This window comes from Ranitomeya variabilis, chromosome 1, assembly GCF_051348905.1.
Source record: "Ranitomeya variabilis isolate aRanVar5 chromosome 1, aRanVar5.hap1, whole genome shotgun sequence".
Taxonomy (NCBI): domain Eukaryota; kingdom Metazoa; phylum Chordata; class Amphibia; order Anura; family Dendrobatidae; genus Ranitomeya; species Ranitomeya variabilis.
The window spans coordinates 698887330-698899533 of NC_135232.1; the positions used below are offsets into that span (position 1 = coordinate 698887330).

Below are 12204 nucleotides of genomic sequence, written 5' to 3' on the forward strand. Positions count from 1 at the left end.
ATATTTTAATTGTCAGGGCAGATATAGGTGGAAAGGTTGTACATAAACGTTTAGCCACACCAAGGGTGCGCAGAGTGCCTGTGCTTGGTTTGAACAGTCATTGCGTGCTGACAGACTTAATTAAAAAAAGATTTTTCCACCCTTTAGGATTTTGGCCATGTGCTGCAGCAACTCTTCTCGCAAATAATGACGCTTCCCTTCACGTAACATTCAAAGTTTTATTGGCATGAAATGTGACACGGATGTAGTATTTCCATGTACGGTATATAATGACGGTACGCAGCAGAGTGGAAACAGGAGGAAACTTTATACATGTAAATTCCGTACAAAAGTTAAAATAATCCTGACGTAACAAATGCCAGCAACGATTATTAATAGGAGGGGAAGATCTATATACAGAGAGCTATTTATAAGGCATAGCCATCATATATTTTATGAAACTGTACAAAGTTACAGAACGCCAAATGTACAATTTATTTTTTGCCTATATCCGCATGGGACACAGCAGTTACTGGCTGGAGGAGTCCGAGAAATAATAGTCTTTTTCTTCCTCATCATCAGAGGTGGCTGTATCCTTTACCTGAAACAGTTTCCCAATGACTGAGGTGTCTGTAGACCCTAAAAATGACAAACACGAATTAATAAAGGATGTGGACCCCTTTAGTTTTATTAAAATACAAGTATTTTTGAGTAAAATCCTTTTGGCAACAAGGTTTTTTTTTTTTTTTAAACATTTGTCTTCTGCAGCCTACATTTAGCACTGTACATTGCAGACAGCAGAATATCAGTCAGTTCTTTCTGACAGCAGACTCCATCCCTCTTCTTCCGAACCATCTTCTAAAATGATTTATAACCAGATGAAAGTTAATGTGATCAGAAAAAAAAAAAAAAGAACTAAGTGACTGATTCATTGTTAGTATATGTAAAGTAATCCATAAAGGCTGCAGAAGACAAATGATACAAAAGTTTTAATAAAACTGCATTGTCAAAATGCTCTTTTATCCCTATCCAACATCGGGCGTAATAGTACACCGATGTTGGACACCCTCTGAACCCCTTTGATGTGGGTTCCGGCGGTGAGCCCACATCTTTCTGGCACATGTCAGCTGTTTTGAACAGCTGACATGTGCCCGGAACAGCCATGACAGCGGCATTTATCATGCGCTTCCGGCAATCGTGCCGGAAATCCACCCGTTGGTGACCCCTGTCACGTGATTGCGGGTCACCGATGAGTTGGCATGGCAACCAGAGGTCTCCTGGAAACCTCTATGGTTGTCACTGCCAGATTGCTATAAGTGCTGCCCGGTGGCCAGCGCTCATAGCAAGTGAGGTATTCTGCTACATACAGGTGATCTGATCATTGCCCGTATGTAGCCAATTCGATCGGGTTATGGCAGCTTCTGGTCTATCGGAAAGTAGAACAATATTTTGTTTTTTAACAAAGTTTGGAATTTTTTTTTCACCATTTAGATAAAAAAAGAACCTAGACATGTTTGGTGTCTATGAACTCGTAATGAACTGGAGAATCATACTGGCAGGTCAGTTTTAGCATTTAGTGAACCTAGTGAAAAAGCAAAACAAAATAACTGTGGGATTGCATTTTTTTGCAATTTCACCACACTTGGAATTTGTTTCCCGTTTTCCAGTACACGATATGTTAAAACCAATGGTGTTGTTCAAAAGTACAACTCGTCCTGCAAAAAACAAGCCCTCACATTGACGAAAAACGAAAATACCTCTGGTCATAAAGTGGTTAACACAAAATATGTATTATATATATATATATATATATATATATATATATATATATATATCTATATCCATCTCACACCATCCTTATTGAAAAATGAAATGGACAAGGCAACTGTTAGGTGGATTCATAACTGGCTTAGTGATCGGACCCAAAGAGTGGTCGTAAATGGCTGCACATTCAGTTGGAAGAATGTCTCAAGTGGGGTACCACAGGGTTCTGTCCTGGGACCTGTATTGTTCAACATCTTTATCAATGATTTAGATCAGTATTTCCCAAACTCCAGTCCTCACGGACCCCAACAGGTCATGTTTTCAGGATTTCCATAGTGCTGCACAAGTGAGAGAACTCCTGATACTTCCATCACCTGTGCAATACTAAGGAAATCATGAAAACATGACCTGTTGGGGTCCGTGAGGACTGGAGTTTGGGAAACACTGATTTAGATGAAGCAATTGAGGGTACACCGATTAAATTTGCTGATGACACAAAGCTAGGAGGGATAGCTAATACTAGAGAAGAGAGAGAGAATTCAAAAAAATATAAATAAACTGGAGCAGTGGGCAGCAACTAACAGAATGGTTTTTAACAAGGAAAAATGCAAAGTACTACATCTGGGCAGTAAAAATGAAAAGCATATACAGAATGGGAGGAACAGGGCTAAGCAACAGCTCATGTGAAAAAGACTTGGGTATACTAATAGATCATAAACTGATCATGAGTCAACAGCAGCAAAAAAGGCAAATGCAATTCTGGGACGTATTAACAGAATCATACAGTCTAGATCACGTGAAGTCATTATTGCCCTCTACTCCTCTTTGGCAGACCTCATCTGGAATACTGTGTCCAGTTTTGGGCACCACATTTTAAAAAAGATATCAACAAACTGGAGCAAGTTCAGAGAAGAGCGACCAGAATGGTGACTGGTCTGCAAACCATGTCCTATGAGGAACGGTTACAGGATTTGGTAATGTTTAGCTTGCAAAAGAAGAAGACTGAGAGGAGACTTAATAGCTGTCTACAAATTTCTCAAGGGCTGTCACATTGTAGAAGGATCATCTTTATTCTCATTTGCACAAGGAAAGACTAGAAGCAATGGGATGAAGCTGAATGAGAGGAGACACAGATTAGATATTAGAAAAAACTTTTTGACAGGGTGATCAATGAGTGGAACATGCTGCCACGAGAGGTGGTGAGTTCTCCTTCCATGGAAGTCTTCAACCAGAGGCTGGACAGACATCTGTCTGGGATGATTAGTGAATCCTGCGTTGAGCAGGGGGTTGGACCAGATGACCCAGGAGGTCCCTTCCAACTCTACCATTCTATGATTCTAATCTACATTCATTTAGTTTGTGCTTATTGCACACCAAGATCAGATTCTTACCTTTCTTTAAGAAGGGGGTTCTTCGAGAGGTGGGTGTTGTATGGGCAAGGGGGCCCTAAGGAAACAAATATTTTTATTTTTTTTTTTCACAAAAAAATAAAACATACAAAAGTTTGATGGCCAAATCCTTCCTCGTCAGGCGTTGGTAAGCAGCCACGTTTAGTTATGTCGCTGCGTTGTAGGTGGCTGTGGAGTAGAGACTGAAAGCAAAATCTTCATTACCACAAGTGAAGATGCAGATTTTAGCTGGGACGACCACAACACTGGTGCACTGAGCCCTTGTGCTTGGTTTGTGCAGTCATTTTGTGCTGTCAGACTCCAATAGAATGGGTAGTCCAGGATTTTTTAAATGAGGGTCAAGAGTCAGGTGCGTGCACGAATATCTACAACTCTCCAGCAATAACACACAGTACGTCTACATGGCCGCTATACACATTAGTTCTATGCCACACACACAGACAATCACCCCTGAGGCCAGTGATTGTCTGTAGCAGTCATGTAGATTTCCAGTATGTTCTCATAAAAGATGGACATCATCAATAGTGAACAATAAGTTAAGAATTTAACATTACCCTTTTTTAGCCCATTTTTACAAGGACAGACACTTTTGATTAGGCATGGAATATTACAAAAACAAAATACATGTATCCTGCCCATGTCACGCTGGGTGGGTTGACAGTCATCTGAACACTGCAGCCACTCTCGTTGCAGTGGTCCTGTAACATCCAGACGGTGCAGTGCACTCATAGTTTTCGCAGCCAGTGCTGAGCACTTACCGATTTTTTGAGACGATACCCCCAGTCCAAGAACTTGTCTCGTCTTAGGTCCTTCTGGATCCTGTACACTAACCGGTCATTTTCAGATCTGTGGAAATGACATAATGGACGTCAGATGAAGTTAATTATTGGTCACGAATTCAGAGCTGAAACCCAGAGAACTGAACGGCAAGACTCCATTAATATCATGGGACTGGAGCATTCTTTTATGTAAGTGTCTACCATATTCATTAGATGGGCTCTTCCCACTCTCCTCACGATCGTTGGTGCTGTGTCTTCAGCAGCCAGCGTAGTAGACACATCAGGAGGAGAGATAAGGGTTATAAGACCCCAGCTGTAAAACGAGAACATGGATCGAGTCACTGGTAACTTATTCTACAGCCTATGTTTATCACAGTGAGTAGCAAATGGTCTGACATGGCTGACAATCTAATTCTGCAGTACACTATGCACTATAATACACAGAGGTTGTATAGATGTCTAAATGGTGCAACTCTTTTTAATGAAACTCTATTATTCAAATTATCTTTAACCCCCTTCACGATATACATTTACATCATGTGCCTGCATCTGATGTATGCTCACACGCTGAGCCTGCATCTTTCCCGACAGATCATTTAATCAGCCATCATGTGCCTTTGACACCTGCAGGGGTAGTGATGCGCCACCTCTGAATGTTAACCTGTAAAATTCCGATTTCAATCTCTGACAGCCTGATTTAATACGCAGAAGGGAGTCATTCCATGCTCCCAGTGTTGCAGCCATAGCCGATGGATTGTCATAACAGCCAATGGATTGTCATAACAGCCAATGGATTGTCATAACAGCCAATGGATTGTCATAACAGCCAATGGATTGTCATAACAGCCAATGGATTGTCATAACAGCCAATGGATTGTCATAACAGCCAATGGATTGTCATAACAGCCAATGGATTGTCATAACAGCCAATGGATTGTCATAACAGCCAATGGATTGTCATAACAGCCAATGGATTGTCATAACAGCCAATGGATTGTCATAACAGCCAATGGATTGTCATAACAGCCGGAGGTCTGCTGATGACCCCGGTACCCATCATTACAATCCTCCTGTGAACTCGCAGATCAGCATTCCTGCTATACACAGCAGTGCTGACAGCCCTGCTATGTACAGCACAAGCGATTGGACGATTGCAGCTTAAGTCTTCTAAAGGGACTATTAAATACAGTAAAAAAAAAAAAAAGCAAAAAAAACGACAAGCTAAAATCACCCTCATTGAAAATAATTAATCCCTTCACGACATGTGCCGTACTAGTACTGCTCTGCGGAACTGCATTTGTGCCCAGAGCAGTACTAGGATGGCGGCCGCTATTTCCGGGTTATGATGGCTGCTAACACAGAGGGACTAGAGACCCACTCTGCACGCCAAATCGGAGACAAAGTTTCATTTGTGGCCAGTGTGATCTCCCCTGTGATCTCCTGCTCCAGCATCCTGCTATGCTGAGTGCTGAGTTCTGCCGGCTGTGTGACTTATCAGTGATTACAGTAGCAGCAGCACGTCCCCCATCCCTGTCCCGGTACCCCCTCCCAATTGAATTTTAGTGCACTTTTTTGCGCTTTTTTTTCGTGCGCGTGGTGTCCTGCGCAGAGCAATCGTGCTCTTCCTCTGTCTGCAGCGCTCTGATCAGTATCGCTGCTGACCAGAGACTGCACCACAGGACTTTTTATTTTTAAAGTTAGCGTAGAAAAAAAAATACTAGCTAGAACAGCATAGTTTTAGAGGTAGTGTAGCCGGCCTTACAGCGTTAGTGACAACCGATCTTTTTTAGAGAAAATAAAATCATACAAAGTAGTTTTATATTATAGGTTGCGTGTTAATATAGCCGGCGTCATTGTTTGGTGATGTCCTATCTTGTTTTAAATAAAATAAAAAAAAAAACAGTGTAGTGAACGTCTGTATTTTTTTTTTTATACAAACTTATTTTTTTACATCTGATTTTTCTTCTACATTTTTTCGCTCTACTTTTTTTTCTGTTTTTTTTTTAATAATAAAAAGTACCCTATACACAAACCCCACACATTACAGGTTTTAAAGGTACCACTTACACACACATCCCCGGGGTTTTAAAAAAAAAATGGCCCATTCATCAAGACGCTATTCACCAGAGGAGGCATACGCATTCCTTGCCTCCGACACGGATTCAGACAGTGAGGAAGATCCCACATTCCTCCTCCTCATCTAGTGAGGAAGGACCCCCAGCAAGGTGCCCAAGGATATTTGCAACTCCTGCACCAATCGATTCCATATGGATTGCACCATATTATGAGCCAGTCATTCTGGATTTCATCAGCAGCTCAGGAATCCAGTTTGACACCACTGGCCTCATTGAAGTTGACTTCTTCAAATTCTTTTTCAGTGAGGAACTAATAAATGTTATGGTGGCCCATACAAACCTTTACGCCCAACAATTTTTCACCCAAAATCCCACGTCATCATATGCCAGATGGACCCCCGTAAATGCAGCAGAGATGATAACGTTTTGAGGAACTGTGCTGCATATGGGAGTAATAAAAAAAAACAGAGCTTCGACAATACTCGAATACTGATATTCTCTACAGTACACCGGTATTCCGCATGGCCATGACAAGGACACGATTTGAAGGGATCCAAAGATTTTTGCATTATATTGATAATGCGCAGTGTCCTCCCAGAGACGTGCCAAACTTTGATCATCTATATAAAATTCGGCCAGTGGTTGACCACTTCAGCAGAAAATTTGCAGACACATACATCCCCCAGAGGAACATCGCTATTGATGAATCTCTGGTTCATTTCAAAGGGAGGCTAAAATTCCAACAATACCTGCCCAGTAAGGAAGCCGGGTGCGGAATAAAACTGTACAAACTGTGCAACAGTACCTCAGGGTACACCCACAGATTTAGGGTCTACGAGTCTACGAGGGTAAGGACACCCAGATTAACCCCCCTGTCCTGGGGTGAGTGAGGAAATTGTGTGGGAATTGCTGCACCCACTGCTGGATAAGGGTTATCCCCTCTACATTGATAACTTTTACACCAACGTCCCACTCTTCAAGGCCCTCTCTGCCAGATGTACAGTTGCATGTGGCACCGTGCGAAAAAAAATCAATGGGTCCTCCCTAAGCCGCTAATTGGCCAATTGATGAGAAAAGGCAAAAGCAGAGCATAATGCAGGGACAACATGCTGGTGGTCAAGTATAAGGACAAAAGGAATGTCCTTATCTTGACCACCATAAACCGTGACAACAGCTGCCTTGTCACTGCCCGTAGAACCACAACATAAGTCCCAAAGCCAGATTGTGTCTTGGATTACAATCGGTACATGGGGGGGGGGTGTAGATCTCTCAGATCAGGTCCTCCAACCATACAGTGATATGCAAAAAGCCGAAGTATCGGACAAAAAATTGGCAGTGCACATTGTACCGATGGCACAATGCTTTTGTGCTGTTCTGATCTGCAGGCAATACAGGGACCTTCCTTCAGTTTCAGGAGGAAGTCATCAAGGCCCAAATGTTTGGCAATCAGGAAGGTGAGGGTCCCAGTACTTCTGAAACTGATAGTGCCCGCATTGTCCCAGGTCAACATTTCCCAGGAGAGGTTCCTCAAACAGCGAGGAAAGGGTGATCACAAAAACAGTGCAGAGAATGCTTCAAGAGGGGATTCTGAAAGGAGACAACTTACCATTGTGAAACCTGCCCTGAGAAACCTGGCCTTTGCATTAAGGATTGTTTCAAAGCGTACCACACGTCCACAAATTAATAAATTTAGTTTATACCCTGTTGACACAACATACTTTTATAATCGTTCTATGACACCAGTAAATACAATGCTCCCATGTAAATTGGTGACTCATCAACAAATCAATTTTATAGGAGGACATAGTCAGAAAATACCAAAAATTATACAAAAGAATTTTATTTTTATTTAGTACTCAAAAATTACATAGTCATACTTAATTACATGGGTCTCATCCAATATATTGTGATTAACTCCCAAAAGTGTAATAAGTGACCCAGGAGAGAACATGTAGGACGGAAAAAATGAGCGTCTATAATCCACATAACAAATCGCAACAGGTGATGGTATGCCAATTCAGATACTATATTATGGACTGCAACTGCAATTCCTCATGCCTGCATAACCGCATCATCCTGAGTGTTAAATCACGTGCTCATAGTTCCCTTATATATGCAATTCAATCAAGGCAATAATTACCTATAATAATGTCCAAATCACGTTCCAACCACGGTCAGGGACCCCGACGCGCGTTTCGTGTACTTGTAGTGTCGCTTCCTCAGGGGGCGTGGTTTAAGTGATATTTCAGTCCGGTATAAATAGTAAGCCGATCCGGTCAAATGACCGTACGGCTGCCTATCAGTGCCCGGCCGATGTGCGCTTGCGGGCCGCGTCTTATTGTCATGCCGACCAAGCGTATCACCTGTAGTGATTTGTTATGTGGATTATAGACGCTCATTTTTTCCGTCCTACACGTTCTCTCCTGAGTCACTTATTACACTTTTGGGAGTTAATCACAATATATTGGATGAGACCGATGTAATTAAGTATGACTATGTAATTTTTGAGTACTAAATAAAAATAAAATTCTTTTGTATAATTTTTGGTATTTTCTGACTATGTCTTCCTATAAAATTGATACTTTTATAATCGGATGTACCCCACACATCTTACACATAACACCACATTATAAATTCATACTCCAGTAAAACCAAAAGCATTATAATTATTACTATAAAACTATGCCTCTAGATAAATTCCTTCAGGGGTGTAGTTTCCAGGGGTCACTTATGGAGGATTTCCACTGTTTAGGCACATCAGGGGCTCTTCTCTTTTTCAGTCTATTTTCTCCTACTACCCTTGGGAAAATAAAAAAAATTGGGTCTAAAAGATCATTTTTTGTGGAAAAAAATGTGTTGGTTTATTTTCACGACAACGTTATAATTTTCTGTGAGGCACTTGGAGGTTCACTTTGCTCATCACATAGCTAAACAAATTCCTTGGGAGGTCTAGTTTCCAAAATGGGGTAATTTGTGGGAGATTTCCACAGTTTAGGCACAACAGGGGCTCTGCAAATGCAACATGACACCCGCAGACCATTCCATCAAAGTCTGTAATCCAAAACGTCACTCCTATTTTGAGACCTGCCATGCGCCCAAACAGTGGTTTTCCTCCACATATGAGGTATCGGCGCACTCGGGAGAAATTGCTCAACAACTTTAGTGGACCGTTTTCTCCTATTACCCTTGTGAAAATAAAAAAATTGTTACTGAAAGATCATACTTTCTTTGTATTACCTTAGTGTCAGCCTCCTAGTGGTAGCAGCATAACACCCATGGTCCTGTGTCCCCCAATGAGGTGAAGGAGAAAATTTGATTTTTTATTTTATTTTCACGGCTCTACGTTCTAAACGTCTGTGAAGCACCTGGGGGTTCAAAATGCTCACCACACAGATACATACGTTCCTTGAATGGTCTAGTTTCCAAAATGGGACACTTGTGTCGGTTTTCCAAAGTTTAGGCATATTAGGGGCTCTTCAAACACGACATGGCGTCAGCTCTCAATTCCAGCCAATTTTGCACTCAAAAACTCAAAAGGTGCTTCTTACCTTCCGAGCCCTACCATGCGCCCAAACAGTGGTTTTCCCCCACATATGGGGTACCGGGTGTACTCAGGAGAAAATGAACTGCTAAAGTTGTTGTGCAATTTCTCGTTTTACACTTGCAAAAATAAAGAAACTGTTGCTAAAAGATCATTTTTGTAAATAAAAAGTTAATTTTTTCCTTCCACGTTACTTCAGCTCCTGTGAAGCACCTGAAGGGTTAATAAACTTCTTGAATGTGGTTTTGAGAACCTTGAGGGGTGCAGTTTTTAGAATGATGTCACTTTTGGGTATTTTCTTTCATATAGACCCCTCAAAATGACTTCAAATGTGATGAGGTCCCAAAAAAAATTGGTTTTGTAAAATTTGCTGAAAAAAATGACAAATTGCTGGTCAAATTGGCCTATAAGCTAAGGCCATCGGCATCAGGGGCTTATCTAATGATGTAAAGTAGATATGTGGGAAACAGGGATTTTTGTGTACTCTGAGTAAAATCCTTTTCTCTGAGCCACTCATTGGGGGACACAGGACCGTGGATGTACAGTCATGGCCAAAAGTATTCACACCCCTGAAATTCTGTCAGATAATACGCAGTTTCTTCCTGAAAATGATTGCAAACACAAATTCTTTGGTATTATTATCTTCATTTAATTTGTCTTAAATGAAAAAACACAAAAGAGAATGAAGCAAAAAGCAAAACATTGATCATTTCACACAAAACTTCAAAAATGGGCCAGACAAAAGTATTGGCACCCTCAGCCTAATACTTGGTTGCACAACCTTTAGCCAAAATAACTGTGACCAACCGCTTCCTGTAACCATCAATGAGTTTCCTACAATGCTCTGCTGGAATTTTAGACCATTCTTCTTTGGCAAACTGCTCCAGGTCCCTGATATTTGAAGGGTGCCTTCTCCAAACTGCCATTTTTAGATCTCTCCACAGGTGTTCTATGGGATTCAGGTCTAGACTCATTGCTGGCCACCTTAGAAGTCTCCAGAGCTGTCTCTCAAACCATTTTCTAGTGCTTTTTGTAGTGTGTTTTGGGTCATTGTCCTGTTGGAAGACCCATGACCTCTGAGGGAGACCCAGCTTTCTCACACTGGGCCCTACATTATGCTGCAAAATTTGTTGGTAGTCTTCAGACGTCATAATGCCATGCACACGGTCAAGCAGTCCAGTGCCAGAGGCAGCAAAGCAACCCCAAAACATCAGGGAACCTCTGCCATGTTTGACTGTAGGGACCGTGTTCTTTTCTTTGAATGCCTCTTTTTTTCTCCTGTAAACTCTATGTTGATGCCTTTGCCCAAAAAGCTCTACTTTTGTCTCATCTGACCAGAGAACATTCTTCCAAAATGTTTTAGGCTTTTTCAGGTAAGTTTTGGCAAACTCCAGCCTGGCTTTTTTCTTTTCTCGGTGTAAGAAGTGGGGTCTTCCTGGGTCTCCTACCACACAGTCCTTTTCATTCAGACGCCGACGGATAGTACGGGTTGACACGGTTGTACCCTCGGACTGCAGGGCAGCTTGAACTTGTTTGGATGTTAGTCGAGGTTCTTTATCCAACATCCGTACAATCTTGCGTTGAAATCTCTTGTCAATTTTTATTTTCCGTCCACATCTAGGGAGGATAGCCACAGTGCCATGGGCTTTAAACTTCTTGATGACACTGCGCACAGTAGACACAGGAACATTCAGGTCTTTGGAGATGGACTTGTAGCCTTGAGATTGCTCATGCTTCCTCACAATTTGGTTTCTCAAGTCCTCAGACAGTTCTTTGGTCTTCTTTCTTTTCTTCATGCTCAATGTGGTACACACAAGGACACAGGACAGAGGTTGAGTCAACTTTAATCCATGTCAACTGGCTGCAAGTGTGATTTAGTTATTGCCACCACCTGTTAGGTGCCACAGGTAAGTTACAGATGCTGTTAATTACACAAATTAGAGAAGCATCACATGATTTTTCGAACAGTGCCAATACTTTTGTCCACCCCCTTTTTTATGTTTGGTCTGGAATTATATCCAATTTGGCTTTAGGACAATTCTTTTTGTGTTTTTTCATTTATGACAAATTAAATGAAGATAATACCAAAGAATTTGTGTTTGCAATCATTTTCAGGAAGAAACTGAGTATTATCTGACAGAATTGCAGGGGTGTGAATACTTTTGGCCATGACTGTATGCTGCTGCCACTAGGAGGCTGACACTAAGTGCATATAGAAAAATTAGCTCCTCCTCTGAAGTATACATCTACCACTGGCTCCAGCCAAATCAGTTCAGTGACAAAGCAGTAGGAGATCATAAGCATCAAATAAAGATACAACACGTTAAACAAAAGAAGAAACAAAAAAAAGAGTCAGGCTAACAGGGTGGGTGATGTGTTCCCCAATGAGTGACTCGGAGAAAAGGATTTTACGGTGAGTACACAAATCCCTGTTTCTTCTTCGCCTCATTGGGGACACAGGACCGTGGGACACCCTAAAGTAGTCCCTGGGTGGGGAACAACATAACAGATCAAACCCCACATACCAAGTGACGAGAGTTGCACTACCGCCACCCTCAGAATCCGTCTGTGCATCTGCGGAGGTCTGAGTGTGGATATTGTAGTGCTTATAGATTGTGTGCAGACCGGACCAAGCCGCAGCCTTGCAGACCTGTTCC

At 41.7% G+C, this 12204-nt stretch overlaps 1 protein-coding gene across 10 annotated transcripts in view; it reads right to left on the minus strand.

The window, feature by feature from the left end:
• Window positions 1-204: 204 nt before the first annotated feature.
• Window positions 205-12204, minus strand: part of MIS18BP1 (MIS18 binding protein 1) — a 138385-nt gene continuing 126385 nt past the window's right edge. For all 10 annotated transcript variants that reach the window (XM_077267299.1, XM_077267298.1, XM_077267297.1 and 7 more), the window contains 3 exons: window positions 3911-3998; window positions 3135-3189; window positions 205-618 (listed from right to left, as the gene is read on the minus strand). In XM_077267299.1, coding sequence (XP_077123414.1) covers window positions 509-618; window positions 3135-3189; window positions 3911-3998 — 253 coding nt within the window. In that variant the 3' untranslated portion in view covers window positions 205-508. The remainder of the gene's footprint in view (window positions 619-3134; window positions 3190-3910; window positions 3999-12204) is intronic.